The sequence below is a fragment of the Ambystoma mexicanum genome, chromosome 11, assembly GCF_040938575.1.
Source record: "Ambystoma mexicanum isolate Mex_15411 chromosome 11, UKY_AmexF1_1, whole genome shotgun sequence".
Taxonomy (NCBI): Eukaryota; Metazoa; Chordata; class Amphibia; order Caudata; family Ambystomatidae; genus Ambystoma; species Ambystoma mexicanum.
The window spans coordinates 124,524,420-124,549,644 of NC_090934.1; the positions used below are offsets into that span (position 1 = coordinate 124,524,420).

Here is a 25,225-nt window from a genome sequence, read left to right on the forward strand (position 1 = left end):
GAAAGGGGAGAGGGAGTGCGGTCAGGGCAGCGCTGGCTCTGACTAAGTGCAGCCGGGGGAGCCAGCTCAGGGGTAGTGCGGTGTGGGGGTGGGACTGTAGGGTAACGGACAACCCCTAAGTGCCCAGAGGCCCGGAGACAGTGCAGGTGCGTGCAGGTCGTGCAAGAGCCTGGTGCCTGTTAGGGAGAATTCTCATTTCTGTGCTAATTCCCTTCAACCTTAGAGACCCCCAGCTCTTTTGCTGGACTTTAGGACTTTTTAATTTTAACCCTGGAGCGAGTGTCCTTTTTCTCACTCGCTCATGTCTTTTGATCGAATTTGGGTTTTATGGTTCCTTTTGTTTTTGGAGTCTGACACTCCATAGGCATCTACTTTTTGTATGGTGACACATGGCACCCTCATTGCAGTGTCACAGAGAAATCCTTCAGATTTCCCATAAGGTTTAAATACCTTTTCTTGGGTGAACTACAGTTCCCAAGAATAGGTAAGTGAAATTGACTTTACTTAACCTTCTCCCTTTGTAGGTCCAGCACACCCTATCTTATGTGGAGTGCTGGGGGGGTTACTTAGTAGCCCCTTTTCCTACTTATTAATGTAAAACATTTTGTTACCCTCCATACTTAAATGGCTTGTGGCAGTGGTTTAATTTTCCTACCATTGTGCTTTTTTACAGCGGGTTGAATTCTCATCTGGCACTGGTCTATTTTTATTTGATTTATTTGCACCATTTTCTGTTGGAAGTCTTTCTTGGGTTTTACTCTGCGCACAAATCCAGGCTTGAGCCCTTTTGTTCGTTTTGTTTTTGGGGGGCTTCAGTACTGAAACCTGCCTCCTGGCTGCAGTGTCTGGAAAGGCAGGAAGTGAGGGAGGTTCCCGAGACTCCCTGTCCTTTGTCTCCATGGTTGCCTGAATGCACCCCGTCCTGATTGGCTGGTTGTCCTTGCAGGACAAGCACCCTGCTGTGAGTGACAGCTAGGCTGTGCATGAATGGGAGAAACCTGCTTAAAAGGTGAGGCTTCTTGGACTGAAGACAGTCGACCACTGGGAAGGACATCCCGATGAAAAAAACAGTGAGCAAAGCTTGCTGCATCCTCCTGGACTGTTGAACTGCCCGGTGAAGCCCTGCTGCTGTGCGGACTCCTTTTTCTGATCGACAAAAGAAGTTCTGGACAGAACAACATCTTCCCTTGGGTTAGTGGGACCAACTAACCCCGAGACACACTTTGCTGGAAGACCTTCCCCCAACTAGCTGTATTACTTTGCTGGAACCGAGTGCCAGGGGTCTGGAAATCAATAGTTCAGTGCAAAATCTGTAAGCTTGCCAAAAGCTCCAGGAGTCTCCTGAGGACCCTCCCGAAGCAGGACGATCCAAGCTTGTCACCTCACCAGAGTGCTTGACTCGAGGAGTGAAGGAAGCCCAACCAGTGTCCAAGATCCGCTGTGGTGGTATTTATTGAGCACTGAAACTGCGAAGTGCCGCTGATCTGAAAAGAGCCCGTAGCTGCCGCCGACCATCGAATTGCTGCAGCAGGAGTCTCTAGACGTCTTCCCTCTTTTCTCTGCAACCGAGGCCCAGGAACACAGGATCTGCATCACTGCAACCAGACGGGAGCCAGCTTGACCCTCTTCTAACCAAAGGTACTGTTGTCACTTGGGGGTACTTACCTCTTTGTCTGTATCTTGCTCTTCTCAGTTGAGACTTGCAGTAGCTGTGTTTGCTACAGTTGATTTTAACTGTCACAAGTGTAACAGCTTGTGGCCCAACACTGATTTTCTACAACAGACTCTGCAACTTTCTGCAAGACTTTATCTATGAAGTGCCTCAGCTCCATAGTCTTTGCTCCAATTGACTTTGGTTGTCCTGGCTCCCTGCAGACTCTATTCCATTGACTTTGGTTCTTACGGTCTGTCAAATGTGATCCATTGGTTTTTACTAATATTGCTGGGAAAAGGTTTTAATCTAGACTTCATTGGGAGATTTAAACGGTGTTCACGTCTTCTGAGAAGCAGTTTAACCTTTTCCCCTTCCTTTTTAACCTTTCCTTTCTGCCAACCTCAGAATTTTACCAAGTACAAAAGTGATAATGCCATAATTGTCCTAGTTAGTAAAGTCACCCCATGGTGTAGGAAGTGTGCATGAAGCATCTCTGAAGAGTATCTACCTACTTGACTTGATTGTGAGAAAGATTTTTATTGTTGCACATTGCCCTTTTTTTAAAGAATGCTTATTTCAAACTCACGTTCAATACCTTTTTACTAGAAAACCTTGGGTGTGTCATTTGGATAATTGTATTGGTAGATGTCGATGCTACAGCTCTACAATTCATTTACCCCTCTTGAGATAGGCATGGCTACTCAGTCGCACTACCAACTTGTGTAGTACAGATCTATACCAATAGGCTGGTTACCGAATACCAAAAGGACAAGGGTTGTGGAATCTCCCACAGGGTTACTACAGCAATTCTTGCCGAACAGTGCCCATTGGGGTCAGAGGGTAAATGGGCGACCAGTCAGCGCAGCAGACTGTGGGTCAGCAAAGGAGAAAAAGCCGAAGCGAAGAGGGTCTTGGGCTGCTTCCAGAACCTAAGGGGGTCCTGCTCTAGTTTGAGAGGGGCAGGGAGGCCCCTGCAGAGGAGGAAAATCTACCTTGCACTCTCTGCCTGGATAACTTCTAAGCATCATAGAGTTGGAGGTAGCTGAGCAAAGGGCTCGAGAAGGAAGATGTTTAGGAAGAGAGTTTGATGTAGTGCAGGCCCCAGACAGCCTTGTGGACAGTGCCAAAGGGTCTTGAACTTGACCCTTGCAGCCAGTGGAGATATTTCGGGGTTGGAGAGATGCAGTCCCTGGGTTTGAGGCCAAGGACAAGTCTGGCAGTCCTGTTCTGTATTAGTTGTAGAGGGCAGAGAGTAGAGTCTGGCAGGTTGAAAAGGAGGCTGTTGCAGTAGGCCAGCCTAAAGAGAACCAGGGATCTGGAGACATTGAGCTTCTGGGGGAAAGTGAGAAAAGGAAGAATACCTGCGAGGTGGTGCAGCTGGTAGTGGGACTTCTTTGAGATGTCTGTGATGTGAGGAGAGCAGGAGAGAGGAGTCAAAGATGATCCCAAGTTTTTGGCCTCGGAGAGGAGGTGGGCCAAAGAGGTGTGGGTGAGAGGTTGGAATCCTGGAGAACACCACATGTGGAGAGTGTTAGGCAAGAATTGATGTAGTAACCCTGTGGGAGATTACGCAACACTTCTCCTTGTTCAGGAGAAGTATAATTTCTGTTCTAATTCCCTTCTACCTTAGAGACCCCCCAGCTCTTTTGCTGGACTTTATGACTTGTAATTTCTACCCTGTAGTGAGTGAGACCGATTTCTCACTCTCCATTTATTTTTATCTGATTTAGGCTCTGTTTATTTTGGTTTTGGAGTCTAACAAACTCCATAGGCATCACCTTTTGTATTGTGACACCCAGCACCGTTGGTGCAGTGTCAGAAAAGTCCTTTGGATTTCTCTTAAGGTTTAAATACCTTCTCTTAGGTAAACTACTGTTCTCCAGCATGGGTTCTGACATGGATTCACATGCTCATGAATATTCCCCGTCATCAGGCTGGGAATCCTCTGAACTGTCTTTCTCCTAACAACGAATCACTGAGCTCTGGGTCATACACCAGCCCCCCCACACCACCCTATGACTGCCCTCTACCTAAGCCCCTCCTCACGCAGCTATCTTCAGATTGTTACAGCACGTTCAAATGTTGGGAGTCCTCTTGCTTTGACTGCGTATTTAGTTTTTTTGGTAGTTATTTTATTTTTCGGTCAATCGAGTCAGTGTGCTCCTTCCTTCCAATTAACAGACCCGCTTTTCAGATTGTTCAGAGCCCCTCAAGGGTGGATTATGTCAAATTGCTTTCCTTCATTGCGTGGGTCATGTCGGACAAAGGATTCCCCTTCCCTTTTCAAGCTTTGTGCCGATTGCGGTTTGTGGGACGTTTACATGGACGATTAACTTTCTCCAGCATTGGATCTTTCGTGAATTCACATGCTGTGAATAGTTCCCATCTTCAGGCTGGGAAACCTTGGTAACTTAGCGTTATAGAGTTTGATAAACTGGTGGAAGACACAGGATTATACCAGGGACAATACATCACATACACTAGACTGGTGAAGATAAAAGGTACATGGTCAGAGACAATGTTGAACTGACAGCCTGACACTGTGTTAGGCAGAATCATATGCAGTACCCTTTGGGAACACTACACACAATTAAGACTACAAGTGTAAGTGTAATTTCACCTTTTGGTACAAGCCTGTACTACACAGTAATGTGGTAGCAGTGGCTGAGCAGCCAGACTTATCTCAAGAGTAAAGTGAGCAGTACAACAGGTTACACAAAGGACCAACAAATGCAGTGATTCAAACAAACGCTTAATCAAGGTTTCTTGGTAAAAGAATATACATTTATTTACAGTCATTTGGAAAACATCCCACTAGTAAGATCAGCTCAATATCACAATCTAATATACTACAATACACAACCAATCAGTTTCTGAACAAGTTCAGCTCCCCTGAAGTGGGAGCAAAATGGCACTTTAGTTACTTTAAAAAGGGGTAAAAAGACAAGGTTATAAGAATCAACAGCACACATACATTCATTGGCAGGGCAAAAGGTTTCAGTTCCCTACAACCAGCAATTCAATTCAATAGTCCTGGGCCAAAGTCAATGGTTCAGAGTCTTGTATAGGAGAGCACCGTTCTGGTAGTAAACGGTTAAGTCTTTGCCACGGATCTTGGAAGAATTTGGTCAGATGAAAAGTTGGCTGTTGGTTTAGGGAAGGACAAGCCTTCAAAGTCTGGAAAGTTTCCTAAACTTTCACCGCGGCCGAACGGAGTTCTGCACCGCACTTACACAGTACCTTGTAAGTGAAGAAAAGCTGTAGCTGAGGCAGTTGTTCCTGGCAGTTCCTGCAGATTTCGCTGTTCCTGAGCTTCAGTCGTGGGGACAAGGACGACATCAGGAGGTTGTCGGGAAAGACGCCACAAGCTTGGCAAAACGTTGGTTTAAGGTGAGTACCTTAAAGTCCACAAGGTGGTTTCATTACCACTGGCTATCCTGTTTTCAACAGCACTCTGAAAATAATTCGACCAGGTTGGGGACGGTGTCCAGGTGGCTTACGAGTTGGTTGTTCCCACCAAACTCAAAAGAAGTTAACCTTCAAGGGCTTCTCTCTCAATGGAGTTTCAGGCAATTTGGACCTGCAGCAGGGCTTCACAGGTGGACCAGGAGTTGCAGCAGTCGTCTTACTTCAGCTCGGTCTTCGGTTCTTTCGTTCCAGTGGTCGACTCTGCTTTCCAAGTCCCAGAGATCTGCTTTTAAACAGTTTTCCCCATTCATTCCATCCTGGCTGTCACTCACACAGTAGGATGGCTGTCCTTGCCGGACAGCCAGCGGCCAATCACACCAGAGTGTATTCAGTTATCCTAGGAGATTAAGCACAGGGAGTTTCGGGCACCTCCTCACATCCTGTCCACCCCAGACACTCGGGCGCCAGACGAGGGCTTCAGCAGAAGCCCCCCAAAGGCCAACGAACAAAGGGACCAAACCTGGTTTGGCCCGCAGAGACAAACACAAGAAGGACCTTTCCAAAATGAAATGGCGAAAAAAGTTGACTGAGGTCTTGGGTGCCATATTTGAAAACCTGGCTGACTGGTTTTTTTAGCTACTGGTGTTCGCGGTCGGGAAAAATCATGGTAGTTTGTTTAAAACTGCCACCAGCCATTTCAAGTGGGAAAGGGTAACATTTGACTGTTACATGAGTGCTTAGACTGAGGAAGCTAGGTAACCCCTCCAGTACTCTATAGGAAGATAGGGTGTGCTGGTTCTGTAAATTTAAAAAGACTAGTAAAGTCAATTTAACTTTCTCCAGCATGGGGTCTGGCATGGATTCACATGCTCATGAATACTCCCCATCATCAGGCTGGGAATCCTCGGTAAAGAAAAAATCAGTATCCGTTTCGTTTCTGATCTGTCTTTCTTGGTAGTAACCAATCACTGGTCTCTGGGTTATACTGCCCCCAGCCAATGACTGCTCTCTCCCGAAACCTCTCCCCTGGCAGCCATCCTCATATTGTTACCGCACGTTCAAGTGTTGGGAGTCCTCGTGCATTAGCTCTCGAGCTTTACTGCGTTTTGCAAATTTTCAGAGATTTCATCTAATTTTTCGGTCAATCGAGCCTCACGCTCCATAGTTTCTACTTCCGATCAACGGGGACCCATTTCACATTTTTTCTACGCCCCTCAAAAGCAACTTTTCGTTCTGCTTCTCGGAGGCTGCCGGAAGATCTTTGAGACCTACCCCGCGTGGACATGGCCCAGTAAAAAGGAAACCAGACGCCTGGACCCAAGCTCTTCAGGAGCTACCCTGGATGTGGACTGCAGAATGTCTTCAAGGAGGATGAACATGCTCGATGTCTCTACTGCCTTCATGAAGACAAAACACACGTGGAGAAGGACTGCGTTTTGCAAGAACATGTCCGAGCGAACGATGAAGGATCGCCGTGCCCACCTCACCAGCTGGCTGGAGGGGAAGAGCCCAGCAGCGGGTGAGAAAAAGAAGTCTGAGCGGTCTTCTAAGATCTTTGAGGGCGCTCCAGCGACGAGGGCCCAACAAAAGGCAAAGCACCGGGAGCGCCGAACGGTCGGGCTCCTCGGCTGCCAGGCAGGGCGTAATTTCACCGACGCCATCAACCCTGAGCCAACGTTCTGGCTCGGGGGGGAAAAGGAAAGCGGAGAACCCGAGTAAGCTTCGGGAGAAGTCCCGGTCGATCCCGATGACAGCTGAGGGGGGAGCGAGGCAGTGACCCTCCCCCCAAGGTGAAGGCCTCCAAGGTCGGGAAGGCCTTGATTCACCCATTAAGGCCTCTATCGAGGGAGTCGTGGCGGCCCTAGCAAAGCCTTTGGAGGCTACCCCAGTGGAGGCGACCTCGGGGCCTGGAGTTTCCCTGCCACCGCAGAGGGAATCCTCTTTTCAGCCCATTGATAAGACCCCTGTGAAAACCTGGTGGGAAAAGGGGGGGGGGGGGGTGGCCGGTGGCCATCACGGACACGGATACAGCCTCTGAAGAGGAGCTGGCTGAAGTCGTGAATATCCGGGACAAGAGGTCTGAGGAAGTCCCCTCCCACAGGAGGGATCCCGTAGAGATGGACAAGGAAAGGGACGGTGGCGCCGACGAGGGTCCCGTGGAGGCAGAGGATTCCACTCTCCAACCGTCGCAGCTGTCCCTGGGCCACAAGACAACTCTGGGGCGATCTTGATGGCGATCCAGGCCTTGTGTACGGAGATGAGGACAAGGTTGCCCTTACCACCAACGTACGACCCAGCTGTGCACCCCGGTGGTAGACCGGCTGGCGAACTTAGTCAGCGTTTGGAAAACTATCTCCACCGACCATTGTGGGCGAGAGCATCCAGCACCCAGGCACACCCTGGAGTTTCAACTGAAGTGTCCCCAAATACCACCGGTGGCCTGGCAGGAAAACCACGTCCCTCAGCTGTTGGAGGTTCGGGCCATGTTAAGGAAAGGGGTGATAGAGTTGGGTTCGGGGCTCTGGAGTTAACGCAAGGTACTTCCTTGTACGAAGGAAGACCAGGGGCTGGAGGCCCATCCTTGACCTGCAACGACTGAACAAATACATCCCAGAAGTGCTGAATGGTCACTCTTCAACACGTGCTCAGACAGCTGGAAGAGGGAGACTTTCTGTCATCGTTGGACCTTGAAGATTGTACTTCCACATCCCCATTCACAAAGGACACCTCGTTTCTGCGCTTTGTCGTTTAAGGGAAGCACTACCAGTTCAAGGCCCTTCCCTTCGAACTGAAGTCGGCACCAAGTCTTCAAGTGCTTGGCACCTTTTGCGGCCCACCTACGGCTACAATGGATTCACGTCTACCCTTACTTGGACGACTGACTCAACCAGGCTAGATCAAGAGAAATCGCCGTCAACCACACGGCGAGGACCGTCCGCCTTCTCAGTGAATTATGCAAAGTCCTGCTTGACCCCATCACAGGATGCGCTGCTCCTCGGTTCCCGACTCAACACAGTGGCATGCCTGGCGTCACCGTCGGAAGAGAGGATAGCAGCCATCCTGGGCTAGGTGCAGCAGCTGCTAGCACTAAAGATTGCCACTGTGAGGGCCATCAAGTCTCTGCTCGGCATGTCCTGCATTTCCCTCATCCGACTCTGCAGGTTACGGATGCACCCTCTGCAGGAGTTCCTCGATGCCCTTTGGGTCCAAGTGTCCGGAAGTTTCCAAGACCGGATCGCCCTCGATGAGGGGTTCCGTTTAGCGATAAGGTGGTGGGGCGTGTGTTCTCATCTGACCGGAGGCAAGGATTTCCAGGCCTCACCAGGAGACGGTCACAATGGACGCTTTCGGTGTGGGCTTCCCATCATTCAAGGGAAGTCTTCATGCCAGAGGCCTGTGGCTGCCAGGGGAGAAGACGTTGCACATCAACGTTCTGGAGCTGCGGGCAGTGTTGTGGGCCCTCAAATCGTTCTTGCCGTGCCTCAAGGGCAAAGTGGTGCAGGTCTTCAGACAGTACCACCACAATCTTTTACATCAGGAAACTGGGGGTTCGGGGCACCAGATCCCCAGCGCTCTCCAAAGAGGCGCAGGACTTCGGGCACTGGGACATGGCCAGGGATGTTCCTCATTCCTTTTAATCTGACAGGAATAAAGAACACGGTTGCTGACTCTCTGAGCAAGGAGCTTCGCTCTTGCCACGAGTGGAAACTTCGGCAGGACCTATTGAAGGACTTTTTTGTTAAATGGGGCAAACAGATTGACTTATTTGTGACGGTGACGAACACCAAGTGCCGGAGGTTTGCCAGCAGGTTTCGCAAGAAGGGGAGAATGGGGGACGCATTCTCATTCCCTTGGGAAGGCCTCTTTCTGTATGCATTCCCTCCGTTGCCGTCATTTCGAGTCATCAGTCCAGTCACATGGTGCCGGTGCCAAATGATCCTTGTCGCACCAGCGTGGCGGAGGCAGATCTGGTACCTGAACCTTCTCAGCATGTCGGCATCCCCACCAGTCAAGCTGCCAGTAGTCGCCGATCTTCTTGCCAGGGAAGGAGGTGCCATTCTTCGCCACGATCCAGGGTCTCTGAACCTTAAGGCCTGGTCCTGCTGCGCTAGGATTCTGTGGCTATCTCCCGGCAGACTGCAAGGAAGTTCTCGCCAAGGCTAGAAAATAGTCTACTCTGAAATGCTACGGACACAAAAGGAAGCAATTTGGTGCCGGTCTCAGAAGATTAACCCCTTGTGGGTTACAGCTCCACAAGTACTTCCATATTGACATTGGCCAAATCGGGACTGACTCATGCCTCCATTAAGGTACATCTGGCGGCTACACCAGATCTCCAGGACGGTCTTCTTTATGGTTGAACCGTCTGGTGAAGGAGTTCGTCAAAGGACTGTTCCGCTCATTTCCGCCGGTGAAAGCTCCGGCCCTGCCATGGGAACTTAATGTGGTGCTGACCAGGCTCATGGGGGCTCCATTCGAGCCTATGCATTCAGCTCTGCTTATGCTTCTGTCGTGGAAGACCGCTTTTCTTGTGGCCATCACCTCTGCACAGCCAGTGGGTGAGATCCTGGCCATAAACTGTAATCCACCGTACGTACTTTCCACGAGTTGAGGGTGGTGTTGCAGACTCATCCCTCGTTTGTGCCCAAGGTGCCGTCGGAATTTCATCTAAACAAGCCCTTGGTGTTATCTTTGTTTTTTCCCACGCCTTCATCGCTGGCTGAAAGGAATTTGCACTTGCTGGATGTGGCTAGAGCGCTGAAGTTTTATGTGGCCCGCACAAAGTTTCTGGAAAACTTCTCAGCTGTTTGTCGACTTTGGTTCTGTGAACCATGAGAAGGCCCTGTTCAAGGCTTCCATTTCTAGATGGCTCTCCGGCTGTATTACCCACTGTTGGGCAAGATTGTGTGCAGTACCCTTTGGGTGCACCACAGCAATCCTGATGATCTGGCAATAGGGGTCGGCCCAACCTTTGGTAGAAGTCTGAACTACACAGGTTGGTAGTGTATCTGAGCAGCCAGGTTTATCTCAAGAGGAGTCCGTGTGAGCAGTAATGTTGTGACAGTTTCACAGTAACAGTTATTCAAATGAACCCTTACACTCAAGGTTTCTTGATACAACTGACTGAAATAAATAATAGTTTATAAACCTTCAGAAGGGAGCGTATGTAACACTTATAAAACACACTCTGTTTCTCTAAATTGGATGATACACATTGGGGATGATACACGGACACTTCTACAGTCTGAGGTGGCTTAAATAGCTAGAACACTGTGGACCTGGAATTATCACTGGTACATTTAGAGCCATACTGGGTTTGGTGTAAAAGATGGAAGAGCAGAATAAAACAAAGGTTAACAAATAATTCACAAACTGGTAAGTACATTTGAAACCTTCCAATGCACAGTAAAATTAACCCTTTCCTGGGTGAAAGGCCAAAGCACAAAGTCAGGGGTAAGAACATTAGCTCAGGGCGGCAGGACATCCAATGTTACTTGCACAATGTCTAGGGGAGCTGAAGGTCGTCTTTGCAGGTAGGGGAAAAGTCTTGCACAATATTTTCAGAAAAGTTTGTAGAAGATGGAACACTTGAAAGGCCACAAGCTGGGAGGCTTGTGAGGGGCAAAGCAATAGCAACTCTGCAAGGCAACCAAGACAGATCTCAACTGAGAGCAAGCAAGGCTACACAACAAGAGGTAAGTTGTTGAAACGGGTAAGTTGTTACCTGTCTCGCGCCTTGAAATACTTGTATGTAGGCGCATTATAAATGCTCAATCATCTCCTACTTTACAGTATCTCTGTTTAGAAGAAATGGTTCCAGCTTACTTCTGTTCCTGTACAGCTCGGCAGATCCTGTTCCTGAGCCTCAGTTGTGGGGACAACCGGGAGGATGTCTATGGACTCCTGCTCTGCAATGGGAAGTTAAGCAGCAGCAATGGTCAAACTTCGATTCAGTGTCTCAGCTCCTCGCATCTGACAGCAAATAGCACTGTTAGGCAAATTTGTATGCAGTACCCTTTGGGTACACTACAACAACCCTGACCTCCTGGTAATAGGAACCCAACCTTGGGTATAAGTCTGTACTACACAGGTTGGTAGTGTGGTCGAGTAGCCAGACTTACCTCGAGAGGTCAATGTGAGCTCTTGGGGAGTTAGAGATTCACAGTGACCAGTATTCAAATAAACTCAAGGTTTCTTGAATAAACAATTATTAATTCAACAGTCAGTAAGAATAAGCCTTCTTCAGAAGAGAGCAAGTGTTAGGCAAAGTTTGAATGCAGTACCCTCTGGGAACACTACAAACTATGGCTACAGGTATAGGCAACCCAACCTTTTGTATAAGCTTGTACTACACAGTTTTGGTAGCGCGTTGAGCAGCCAGGCTTATCTCAAGAGGGGAAATGTGAGCTGTAGTGGAGTTACACAAAGATTCACAGTTACAGGTATTCAAATAAACTTACACTCAAGGTTTTGTGCATAAACAATTATAAATGTATTTATCAGTCGGCCATAAAGCTTTCTTTAGAAGGGAGCAATATACTAGTAACATACAAATACACTTCAATACTGTACACTATGCGTTTCTGAATCGGACAAGACCCTTTTGGGATGGCCCGCAGACACAACCTACACCCACAGGTGACTTCAATGACAAGGGTGCTGGGGAAGGGTGCTGGGGACATTCATATTTTATTGTTGGCATTCAGAACGCTCTTAAAGTTGGTAAAAGGCAAAGGTTCTTGGAACACAAGAAATTACAAATATTCATAAGCAGGGCAAATACTTTCAGATAGCAATTAGAGGAGTCTTTCAATTCAATAGGCTAAGGCAAAGTCAATAGGCAAAAGTCTTTGTATAGGATGCTTCACTTCAGGTAAGTAAATGGAAAAGTCTTTGCACAAGTTCTTGGGAGTCTTTGATGAAAAGAATCAAATTTAGGGCCACAAGCTGATTAGGTTTGTGAGTTGTGGAAGTTACTAGCACTTCTACAGTAAGAGGTAAGTTCTCTTAGACTTAGTACCTTGGTAAAGAAGAAAAGATGCAGCTGATGACCCCTGTTCCTGTGCAGCTCTGCAGATCACACTGTTCCTGGGGCTCGGTTGTGGGGACATGAGCAAGGGACTCGTGCACTGGTACTGTCAAGTGTCAACCGGCAAACTTCACTTTCAGTGGATGTTTCGCATTTTAGCTCCTTGCACTATAGCAATAAGCGCAGTTGCTGGCTGTCCAGGTGAACTGTCCTTGCTTCTGGGGTCCCACACTGCTGAGGGGGCTCAGGCTTGGTCAGTCCTGCTTCGTGGGAGTCCGGAGGATCTTCCAAAAGCTTTAGGACACCTTAAGAGTAACGCACACAATCGGGTGTCCTTCTCCCTGGCTATATGGTTTCCTGCAGCAAACTCTGAGGAAATTCAATCAGCTCTGAAATGGGTGTCCAGGTGGCTTACTTTGGAGTTGATTGGTCCCACCAACTCAAAGGGAGAAGTCATCCTGTCGATGCAAACTTGGCAAGTCGTCACTGGAGCAGGGCTTCACCGGGCAAACGAATGATCCAGGAGTTGCAGCAGGCGTCCTCTTCAAGCTCTTCGGTTCCTTCATCCAGTGGTCGACTCTGCCTTCAAGCCAAAAGACTCGCCTTTTATTCAGTACTCTCCCATTCACTCCAGCCTAGCTGTCAGTCACCCACCAGGGTGGCTGTCCTTGCCGGTCAGTCAGCTGGCCAATCACCACAGTGCATTTGGGTCTCGTAGGAGACTAAGCACAGGGAGTTTCAGGCACCTCCCTCACTCCTGCCTACCCCAGACACCCTGGAACTAGAGGCGGGCTTCACTCGTAAATCCGCCAAAGGCAAAGTGAACAATGGGACCAAACTTGGTTTAGCACGCATTGTAAATCTCAAGACGGACCTTTCCACAAAGAAATGGTGAAAAAAGACGACCAGGGCCATTGGGTGCTTTACTGCAGCTGGGAACTCAGCCCGCGGTAAATGCACACCATGGCGGTTAAAACGAAACCGCTGCCACCAGCCCTTCAGTGAGAAGAGGATAACATAAAAAGGTTACATGAGAAGCTAGACAAAGGGGATACTAGGTAACCCCTACGGCACCCTATTGTAAAATGGTGTGTGCTGGGTCTAGAAAGTTACAAATGTAAGTAAGGTCAATTTCACTTTACTGCTCTTGGAAACAGTAGTTTAACCAAGAGAAGGTATGCAAACCTTTGGGAAATCTGAGACTTCCCTGTGTTACTGCACTGAAGGTGCTGTGTGACACAATGTAAAAGATGCCTATGGAGTTTGAGACTCTATAACCAAAAGATACAGTGTTAAAAAAATCACAAAGATACATGAGAGAGTGGGGAAAAAGGGTCTCGTCCTCACCAGGTTAAAAAAAATCAAGTTCTCAAAATCCAGCAAAGTTGCAGGGGTTCTCTAAGGTGGAGGGAATTGGCACATTTCTGAATTCTCCCCAACTGGTATCTACTGATTTTAAAGAAACAGTGTTTTTTTTAAAGTATATTTTTGTTACATATTTTTGCTCCCTTCTAAATAAGGCTTGTTCAAACTGACTGTTAAATAATTTTTTTATCAAGAAACCTTGATTGTAAGGGTTCATTTGGATACTTGTCACTGTGAATCTGTTAAAACCCTACAGCTCACATTGACCCCTCTTGACATAAGCCTGGCTGCTCAGTCCCTCTTCCAACTTGTGTAGTACTTGCTTATGCCAAAGGTTGTGTTAAATATTGCCAAGAGGACAAGGCTGGTGCAGTCTCCCACAGGGTACTGCATACAATCTTGCCTAACAAAGCACAAGCTGAAAGGCCAGTGCATGCGAGTTGAGGTCAACTCTAAAGATGGTAAAATACCACTCCCCAAGGTAGGAAGCAGCACAAATGACAAAAGGTTTGTGTCCCAAGCCCCACAGTACCTCTGAACTGAAGAATTTGTTCCAGCTGGATGCCTTCTTGTTGCAGGGCAGCAGACCATTGTTCCTGGTTCCTGGTCCTTGGTCGTGGTGATGAATGGGAGGACGTATGGCTGGCTCCTGTGGCAGCACTCGAAGTACTCGGCAGCAATGGATTCTTCTTGATTCATGGCTTTGCGGTTTTGGCACCTTTTTCTCAGCACCAAAGAACGAACAGCTCTGGTTAGAAGTTATTTGATCCCTTGGTCCTGGACTCTGGTGAGGGGACTCTGGATGAAGACTTCCTGCTTCTATAGGGTCCTCTGGATGCCCACAAAGTTTTGCCCGGATTCGCACTTCGGAAGAGAATGCACTCAATGATGGTCAGTGGTCCCAGTGTATTGGGATTCTGCAGCCTTAAGTAGCAGCAAGTCAGGGGTTGCATCGAAAGGAAGTTTGTCTTGAGGCTAGTTGATCCCAACAGCCCAAGGGAGGAAGTCATTCCTGTGCAGGTCTTCCCAAACGAAGGGTCGGCACAGCTGCAGGGCTTCACCGGCCACTTTTCCATCCAGGATGGTGCTGCTGGCATCGTTTCGCGTCTTCTTTGCCGGATGTTGTCCTCCAGTGGTCGATTCTGAGTCTAGTCCCAAAAACATCACCTTTTTAAGCAAGTTCCCATTTTTTCACAGCCCTAAGCTGTCAATCACCCAGCAGGGTGGCTGTCCTCCAGAACACCAGCTGGCCAATTGGAACTGGTTTCACTCAGGCACACCTAGAGACAAAGGACAGGGAAGTTTCCGGACACTCCCTCACTGCCTGCCTTTCCAGAGACACTGGAGCCTGAGCAGGCTTCAGGGCTGAAGGCCGCCAAAGGGAAAATACAAAGGACTCAAACCTGATTCAGAGTAAAATCCCAGAAGAGACTGGCAAGAAGTGGCAAAAAAAGAAGACTGGGGCCATTTTGAGGAAATTGTCACCCTTGGGTGGTGTACTGCAACTGAGCCATTCACCTGCAGATACATGGCACAAGGTAGTAAAAAAATAAAAAAAACTGCCACCAGCCATTAAAGTAGGTTAGTGTGACAGAATGTTACATGAGTGGGATAAGAGTGACTATGTAACCCCCTAGCACTCCAGCTAGGGCGGTGTGTGCTGGACCCACAAAAGAAAAGGTAAATAAGACCGGGGTCATCCTACTATTCGTCGGAACAGCAGTTCACCCAAGAAAATGTAGTTAATCATTTAGAGAAGTCCAAGGGACTTCTCAGCGGCACTGCATAAAAGGCGCGGTCACAATGCAAAAAACAGATGCCTATGGAGTTTACCAGACCCCATTAAACTGTAAGAAACCCACAAATCCTAGTCAGAAAAAACACAAGAATGAGAAAAAAAGTCCCTCTCACTCAGGAGTAAAAATCTGAGTCCAGCAAAAGAGCTGGGGGTCTAAAAGGTTAAAGGGAATTGGCACAGAAATAAATTCTCCCTAACCAGGTGTGTGCCAAACCTTCATCCTTTAATGAAAAGGGGAGTTGTCAAATTCTATGTGGTGCAAAGGCATATTGAACATGTGTGAATAGCCTAAATGTTTCTTTTGGTGTTGTAGTAATCTGAGCAGTTTTAAGGCTTTACTGTACCACATTGTACAGCTGTATTTCTCTTCAAGTTCACACCTGTCAGCCTGATCTAAATGTGTCAATCATATTTTTCTTCTCAACAGTTGCACACGGACAAGAAGCAGATCAGCGTAGGCTTCATTGGCTATCCAAACGTTGGCAAGAGCTCTGTGATCAACACACTGCGGTCGAAAAAAGTCTGCAACGTGGCGCCCCTTGCAGGCGAAACCAAGGTATACAATTCAGAACCATAGCAATTGAAGATAAAATACAGGATTGGTAAAAATCTTCTTTAGCTTAAATCTGCCTCTTGCCGTTAATGTGGCCATGCCAGCAGTACAATGTCCTTGGATATATAGCATGCCCATCAAATATAATCATTACCTCTTTTATTGGTCACAAAACCCAGGAGTCTGGTCTCACTCAGTGGAGTAAAGAAGGTTGATTTGTTTTGAAGGAGGCAGGTGCAGTTAGGCCTAACAGATTGTACAAAAGCGGGCACTACACAGATGCACTGAAAAATTGTTACATTTGGCTATAGGGATGATGCATGAATCGCATGAAATTCAAATAAGTAATTAGATGGGTATACTAAAATCATATAAAAGCAGTAAAGGGCCTTGGGACAGACCTTATCCAATCTTAAAGCTAGGGTCGGGACCTTTGTAGTTGCTAAGGGATCTGGAATTTCTTAAGTCAGTTAAATGTTTACACATAGTTAAATGAATCCGCAATGCCTTTGCATCAGATTTTATCTATAACCGGTGAATCTTATACATATAGTGTAACATCAAGAGTATGCAAAGGGGTTCAAAATGCACCAAAAATACTGTAAAGTATTTGCTCTCGCAGTGGTAGACCTGTCTCGTCCCTGTGCATCCCTTGATATAGTGGTAAACAAAGTAACTAAAGCTAGTTATTGTAGTACAATTGTTTTCTGTATACAATGAGCTGCAGTGATTTATTACATTAATGTCCCTGATAAATCACAACTACCTGATCAAATTATAGTCTTTGCAGTGGATCTCCAGTGACCTACGAAAAATGGCCACTTCCACATAAGTGCTCTTTTTCACTAGTGCAGACATCTACAGTCAAACCAATTACAGGGAAAAGTAAGATGAGCACCAGATCTAATCCACAGGTGTGGCCAACGAAGCAACCCACCCATTGAAGATCCAAAAGGGACGTCTCTTAAATTCTTCAACTTCAAGGTAACCTGTTGTATGAAGGGTGTTTACTCTCTTCTGGGACCAGCCCTTCAATCACTATGAAACCCTCCCCCCTCCCCTCTCAAGTTCGAATACTATGCGAGACAATTAACTCTGGAAGAAACTCAACCAAAAATGTGATACTTGTATTTATTTTATAACAAGCCAATTGTATAACAAAGCAGTGTTTTAGCAAAATGGGATAGAATACAAGTCAAGCATCACAAACACAATAGAACCTTATTTTCCTAGAAATCATTGATCTTGGCACGATCTGTCACATCTGGGACTCAAGCCACCCTCACGCCTAGCGCCTGCCTCTGCGGGACTGGCCTTGCCCCTCCCTGGAGCCAGCACGAAGGTGGGATATGACTGCTAGAACCTCTGCCCTGGAGTTGCTGGTTCCGGGCGCTTCGCAGTGTGCACTCAACAAAAGCCCAACGGATGAGTCCCTACCAATTTAATTAGGGTATGCATTCTTATTGGGCAGTTCTGTCAATCAACGTGATGCAATTTGCTAGAATCTTTGCAGCAAAACATGTTTCGAGGTGATTGTGTCCTCAGACGTATTCCACATCTGACAGGTAATGTCCACAGCTGTGCTGCTTCGGAGAATTTTCGGCAGAGGGCGTCCTGCGTCGATCTGTTGTCCCTCGAGGGTCGACATCAACGGATGATATATGATGCACGGTGCCCATAGCCTCAGTTCTGTTTTTTCCGCAAATGTGTTTGATTCGGAATCACGGCACTCTCGATTCTTCTCTTCGAAAGCAATGTCTTCGTCTTGTACTACCCCGAGCGGGCTTGACTTGTTTCGGAGATTTCCATCACGGACCCGCACGACATCTGCCTCTGGTATCTCGGCAAAAGCCACACCACTGACTGTGAGGATTGCCAGTCCCTGACGTCTAAGGCCTTGTGGGAACGTAAGAAAAAATTGAAGGTAGTTAGGCGAGGCATTCTAGGAAGCGCCGTCACCTGTCGCCTTCCCAGTCCTCGTCGGAGGACTCTGCCAGACGGTTGACTTGTCCCACCAAGTCTTCGTCACCGGCTGAATGGGATTCCTTCCGCTGGCAGATGTTGGCCATTTTTCATACGCAAGGCACAGTTTCATCCGCGCCTTCGAAAGAAGCCGGCAAGGAACGGGCTCCGTCCACCACTCGCACGCCTTCGGGCTCGGGTGGTTGGCGAGATCATCGGGAGCAGTCGAGGTCCTGCTCGGACAAGGGAGATCGGCATAGCCGTGTCAGATCCAGGTCCCAGTCCTCGAAGCCATTGAGACCGTCGGAACCTGTGACGCCTTCGAAGAAGGCGTCGACGCCATTAGCGCTGTGTCCGTCGAGGGGCTCTCTCGGGGCTCCGCCCTCGAAGTTGCCGATTCCCTCGGCGCACTTGACGCCGTTTGTGGAGGATTTGCCGGAGGTGCCCCTGAGGGGTGTGGAACCTCCGAGGAAGGCTCTCAGTAAGTTTGTGAGGCCTGTTTTTAGCCCTATTCTGTTCCTCATCCTAGATGGGAATTTTTCCAACCCTTATAGGATATTACAGAGGTTGAGGAACTGTCTGATGAGGAGATGGCTGTGCCTCCTGAGGTCCCCGATGACTGTTTTGTCTGGGCATAGTCAGATGGAGGAACAAAGTCTCGCATAGCATGACGCTAGTGGCCTTGACAACTCTCCGGAGGTGGAGTTTGGCCAACCTGAGCATGTGGATTCCTCCTATCATCTCATTAAAGGGTGGCAGAATATTTGGGCTGGTCTGCTCCACCTGTTTATTTTGCTCAGGATGATTTGACAGATATCCTGGATCAAGGTCCACCCAATGACCCGGTGTTTGTGTTTCACATGGCTTTGCAAAGAAGGGGGGCGGCGGCAGCTTGGACTGCTCCGGAGAGTCTACCGGCAGGTAAGTCGCTTCCGAAAAAATACTGCGCATCCAGTAGTGACCCCTGCTACTTATCGACGCACCCTACTCCGGAGTGTTTGGTGATGCAGGCGGCTACGGCCTCCTCAAAGCAGGGTGCGTACCCTACCATCCCTCCTGATGGGGACGATAAGTGCTTTGATGGTTGGGCGAGGAAGCTATTTTTGGCTGGGGGTATGGCGTTGAAGGCAGCCAACTCTACTTGTGTCTTAGCGAGATTTACACACACTCTGTGGAAATGTGCGTCTTTGGCGGCTGAGCATATTCCTGAAGGGGAGGAACGGGAAGGTTTTCTAGCCCTCGTGCAAGACTGCAAGGATGCCATGTGCGTGTCCGTTCAGTCGGATCTGGACACAGCAGACTGTGTCAGCCGGTCCATGGCTGCAAGTACCGTGATACGTAGGTTTGCGTGGTTGCCAAAGTCTGGGTTTGCTCCTGATGTGCAATCCCGTCTTCTGAAAATGCCCTTTGATGGTGTTCATCTGTTTGGCAGCAAGGCTGAGGAGAGCCTTGAGAGGTTGCAGACCTCCAAAGCTGCGGCAAAGCTGAGGGTCTTCACCAAGCCGATGGTAGTGGTGGCAGTGTATCTCAGGAAAGGGGGGGTGGGGGGATTCACGTCTACCCCTACCTGGATGATTGGTTGATCAGGGTGCGCTCTGCCGAACAAGCCCTGGATTATCTGTCCGTCACCTGCCACTCCCTTCACAAGCTGGGCTTCTCCCTCAATTTAAAGAAGCCACATTTGACACCTACCCAGCAGCTCCAATGCATCAAAGCAGTGCTCGACACATCCTGGGGCAGTGTTTCCCTCCCCAGGTGAGGGCTCATCACATTCTGCAGATGGTGAACAAGTTTCAATGTGCCCAGAGTCTCCCGGTGTTCAAATTCTTGAGGTTTCTCAGCCTCATGGCATCCTGCATTTTCCTGGTGCCAGAGGCCACGCTGCGGATGAGATCTCTGCAGTGGGCTCTCAAGATGCAGTGGTCGCAGTTCTCCGGCAGGATGTCGGATCCCATTCAGATTCCGACCTCGGTCGTCCAGGATCTTCTATGGTGGGCCGACGAAGGCAATCTGATGAAGGGAGCGCCATTTTGGCAGCTATGGCCAGAGGTGACGATCGTGACAGATGCATCCCTCACAGGTTGTGGAGCTCATGCCAACGAGTTGACAGCCAGCGGACGTTGGTCTCTGTCGGAGTCCAGACTCCACATCAATCTGTTAGAGCTGAGGGCTGTCAGGCTAGCCGTCTGTGCGGGGGAAGAATGTCCTAGTTATGACGGACAATACAGTGGCCATGCACCAATGCAACAAAAAGGGGGGGGGGGGGGCAGGGTCACTCCCGTTTTGCATGGAGGCGATACGGCTCTGGTCCTGGGCCATCCAGCAGGAAGTTTCGATCTCGGCAGTTTATCTGGCCGGAGACAAACGCGGCGGCGGATACCCTGAGCAGGCAGAGCACGGTCTCTCACGCATGGGAGCTGGTTTAGGAACTTCTTTTGGAGTTCTTCATCCTTTGGGGAACCCCACAAGTGGATGTCTTCGCCACCAGTGTCAACCGGAAGTGGGAGAGATTCTGCTCGCAGGAATTTCCCCCAAGAAGAGCCTTAGGGTCGCGTTCATAGTAGAGTGGTGCTTCCCACTGCTGTATGCGTTTCCTCCAGTCCCCGTCACCCCACAAGTGTTGCAGAGGTTGGAGGTTCAGTTCCCGAATGATCCTCATTGCTCCGGCATGGGCCAGGAGAGCGTGGTACCCGGACCTTCTAGACATGTCCATCTGCCCTACACGCAGTCTTCCCTACCCAGACGATCTGCTCTCACGGGAGGGGGGTCAGGTTCTCCATCCAGAGGTCAAGTCCCTCAGCCTTCATGCTTGGTATCTGAAAGGTTGAGGTATAAGGATTGGGACCTCCCCGACGACGTGATGGAGGTGTTGCTTTCGGACAGAAGGCCCACACCGAAATCCCTGTACTGTTGCCGTTGGAGAAAGTTCTGTGACTGGGCATTCTAAAATTCTAAATTCTTCCCACCTCCATAAATTGGTACTGCTTTGGGAGTCTGTCCTAGATGTGGAATACGTCGGAGGACACAATCTCCTCGAAGAACAAGTTACTTACCATATCTGGTAACGTTCTTTCGATGGGATGTTCCTCAGACATATTCCACATCGCCTGCCCCTCTACTGAGTTTCCTATGCGATTGCAGCTTACGTTTCCGCAAGGCTTTCTGCAGTCATACTGGCAGGCGATTGGTGCCACACGTTCTGGGGGAAGAAAATGTAACTGAGGCTACGGGTGCCGTGCGTCCTATAAATAACATCCGGTGACGTTGACCCTCGACGGACAACGGATCGACGCAGGATGCCCTCTGCCGATGTTCCGAAGCAGCACAGCTGTGGACATTACCTGTCATAGATGTGGAATACGTTGGAGGAACATCCCATGGAAAGAACGTTATCAGATATGGTAAGTAACTTGTTCTTTGATGGAAAAATCCATTTCTGCTCTGTGCTATTTGATTTCTATATGGAACTGTTCTTGTTAGTATTCCGTGTGAAGAAGTTATTGGTTTTCATATCTGTGCTCTGCCACTTTAAGTACCAGTTCTGTGCTTATGCACTTCACACACTACCTTCAGGTTGTTAATTTCCAGTCTGTAAACCACCATCTCTTCCTCTTTGCAGGTTTGGCAATACATTACGTTAATGCGTCGCATATTCCTCATAGATTGTCCTGGCGTTGTGTACCCTTCTGGGGATAGCGAAACTGACATTGTTTTGAAAGGCGTGGTGAGTATTTTGTGATAGAGCGCACATATATGATCTATCCTCAAACAGTTATGGCTTGTTTTTTATAGTCTTTACTTGCTTCATTCAAGGTGACATGCAGGATTCAAGTGAACTAATGGTGGGCTGGAGACCTGTTCGAATGTTGACACTGCCAAAGTCTACGCCCTAAAGTCACCCTCCTATTTGTTTAATTATAATGTCCTAATTGACAACTCTGAAATGTAGGCCATTTACTTAGCCATCCTTTCTTTTTTTTTTTTTTTTTGATTCTTTTCTTTGTCATTGGGGTATCCCCTTATATCTTCACATTCCACCATACACTTGTACTTACCTATAACGTTCCCACCATGATCTCTTCCCCCACCCCTGATCTTCCCTAAATCCTTCCCTTTAACCCTTACTCTTAACAAATAATTGCTCATGGAAATATTTGGGTAGGGTGACTTTCTCACAAAAAGGCTTTCTGAAATGTAAACCGTTTATTTTGGATCTGATTACTCTCGAAACTCTGGACTTTTGTTTTGAAACTTTCCTTTAAACTAAGCAGACAGTTGTTTTCAATGAATTATAGTTGCAGATCATTTGAAATGAAATATTCAGTATGTGCGGTTGCATAGGACTGCTTGTTTGCAGCTTTCATACAATGCTGGGTACCAGCACATTACTCTTGGGGCACTTGAGATTGTAACTCTTAAATCACACTCTTTAGTGATGCATTTTGTTTCTTGTTTGAAGGTGTGTATTTTGTTTTATTTATTTTTACATTTGTATAGCGCACTAAACCCTTGGGCATCAAGGCGCTGGTTGTTACAAAGAAACCAGTTGCATATAGCAGAACAAGAATATATACAGAGGCGATACATTGACGTCAAACAGAGCAAGTTTCATCAGTTGATGGTTGATTGACAATTTGTTCTAAAGAACTTCTGTGCTGAGTTCTACATTGTTTGTTCGAGGCAAATTTGTTTGCATTTCTTTTTTTTGTAACGCATTTCCTTGCAAATAAAATGCGAGTTGTCCCCTACCATAAATATCTAAATCCACCCACCAACATATTTGCGAAGAAATGTTAGAAAATTGCAAACCAATCTGCCTTGAGTAAATGGGCTGAACACTGTGCTACACATTTCTCATCTTTTTACGTCACTGCTGTCATGTCGGCTACATTCTCGAGCGGTAATTTTAAGCTGCCATTTTGTTACATGACATCTTGGTGGGTTTTTTTTATATTTCAAAGGGCAGAAAAACATACTAGTTCTGTGTCACTTGACTGTATTGCTTGTACTCCGATGTTAATTGAAGAGCTATCTAGACGGTTTTCTTATGTTTTTTCTAATCCATTTATAGGTTCAAGTTGAAAAGATAAAGTGCCCAGAAGACCATATCGGCGCTGTGCTAGAGCGTGCCAAACCGGAATATGTTAGCAAGACGTACCGCATTGATTCTTGGCAGAGCCCAGAGGATTTTCTTGAGAAACTTGCCATGCGGATGGGGAAACTACTAAAGGTTTGAGTCTCCTTCCGCAGACAGCAGTGTGGCGCCTTCACATTCACTCCCATGTTAAAGACTTTTAGTGGGGGGGGCGGGGGAGGCTTGTTTAACAAACCAGTATTGTTCCAAGGATGTGTAGACATGTTGACCTTATTTTTCTTTTCTTTGGGACTGGGTGACCATCCCTGCTTTCTGAATCCTATTTTAAGGTCAACAGAGTTACCAAATCTTCAAACTGCTTATTTATCAATGCTTTTCAGGAAAAGTAACCATTATATTAGGCAAAGTTTGTCTGCAGTACCATCTGGGACCACTACACACAACTATGACCACAGGTGTAAGCAAACCAACTTTGCTTGCTGCTCTTTTTCACCACTTAGCAAGCCCCGCCCACCTGGTGCCTTCCTGTTTCACACTCTTTTTCACCACTTTTGCTTTCTCAACTCTCATGCTGAACTTCCTTTGCATCTTGTACTGGTGGGCCTGAATCGTGCTGTTCCCATCTTCATCTTGTATCCTGGCTTGCAACATTGTGTTACTGACTTATACAATTGTATTCACTCTCCCCTCTCGCTTCTCCACTCTTTTGACTGCTAACTCTGTTCTCTCCTCCTTTCCCTTCCCCCTTTTCCTATCTCCTCCCCTTACTTTCTTCTATGCACTTACTCTATCAGAAGTGTCCGTGGACCTAGTATGATAGCAACCTTGTCTGTCTCCCCCCCACCCTCCCTTTAGTGTTTTTTGTCTCCCCACCGCCCCTCCAGCACCATCTGAAATGTCGTCAGGCCTAGTATGATAGTCGCTTGTTTTGTTCCTACCCTACCTTTCTGCACCCCTCTCACTCACCTTTTTGTTTTTCTCCGGCTCTTCCAGAAATGTCGTCATGCCTAGTACAGTAGTCGCCTGTCTGTTTCCATTTCCGTCCCACTCTCCCCCTCCATTCCTTAGCTATGTCTTCGCTCTTCCACTATCTGAAATGTCATCAGGCCGAGTATGATAGTTAATTTCACATCCTTACTGTTCATGGCCTGTACGAATGTCATTGTATTTCCCCTGGTTCCCTCCCTTGAAGCGCCTTGAAACACATTGTGTATAGGCGCTAAAATAATTAAACTATCATATAAAACCTATGGTGTAAGTCTGTACTACAGTTTTTGGTAGCAGAGCTGAGCAGCCAGAATTATCTCAAGAGGGGAATGTGAGCAGTAATGATGTTACACAGAGCTCTACAATCGCAGGTGTTCAAATAAACTTACACTTAAGGGTTCTTGGTTAAACACTTATTCATTTATTCAACAGTCAGTTATAAATCCTTCTCCAGAAGGAGGCAGTTAATATTATAAGCAAATCTACTTCAGTACTGTACTCTGTAAGTTTCTGAGGCATTCAGACTACTTTGAAGGAGGAGCAAAATGGCATTCAGAATACTTTGAAGGAGTAGCAAAAAGGAATCGGTTCAGAACATAAAAGGACAATTATTCTTAGACAGTGCAGATAACTTTGAGTTCACCAGAAGAGTCAATGAAATTCAATAGGTTAGGCCAAAGTCAATGGGCTAAAGTCTTGGATAGGATAAAACGTTTCTGCTAAGTAAATGGTGAAGTCTCTGTAGAAGTTCTCTAAAGTAGTTTGTAAAATGAAGAATCCTATGTTTGGTCTCAAGTTGATTAGGCCAGCGATTTGCAAAACTGTCTCTCACTTTCATAGTGAGAGGTAAGTTCTCTCGGTCGGGTTTTCACCGTACCTTACAATTAAGAAAACGGTGCAGCTGAAGACTTCTCTTCCTGGCAGATATCGCTGTTCCTGAGCCTCAGTCCTGTTGACAAGAGGGAGGACGTCGGGGCACTCCTGCACTGGGACTGGTTGAAAAACGCTGGCACTTGTCAAATGTGCCCCTCTCCCTGGTTATTCGGTTTCCTGCAGCACTCTGAGGAAAATACAACCAGCTCCGAGATTGGTATCCAGGTGGCTTAGTGTCGAGTTGATTGGTCCCAAAGGAAGAAGTCGTCCTTGAAGGGCTTCTCTGTCGAGGATCTAGGTAATTTGGGCCTGCAGCATGGGTTCACCGGGCAAACCAACGGTCCAGGAGTTGCAGCAGCCGTCCTCTTCCAGCTAGTCTTAGCTTGGAAGGCAGAGTCGACCACTGGAAGGAAAAAAAACTAAGAGACTCGCCTTTTTAGTCAGTACTTTCCCATTCATTCCAGCCCTGTACTCACCCAGCAGAGTGGCTGTCCTTGCCG

The 25,225-nt window shown here is 47.6% G+C and overlaps 1 protein-coding gene across 1 annotated transcript in view; it reads left to right on the top strand.

Moving 5' to 3' along the window:
* Positions 1-25,225, top strand: part of GNL2 (G protein nucleolar 2) — a 448,358-nt gene that overhangs the window by 248,976 nt on the left and 174,157 nt on the right. Inside the window, exons 9-11 of the mRNA XM_069622651.1 lie at positions 15,683-15,811; positions 21,390-21,494; positions 22,842-23,000. Coding sequence (XP_069478752.1) covers positions 15,683-15,811; positions 21,390-21,494; positions 22,842-23,000 — 393 coding nt within the window. The remainder of the gene's footprint in view (positions 1-15,682; positions 15,812-21,389; positions 21,495-22,841; positions 23,001-25,225) is intronic.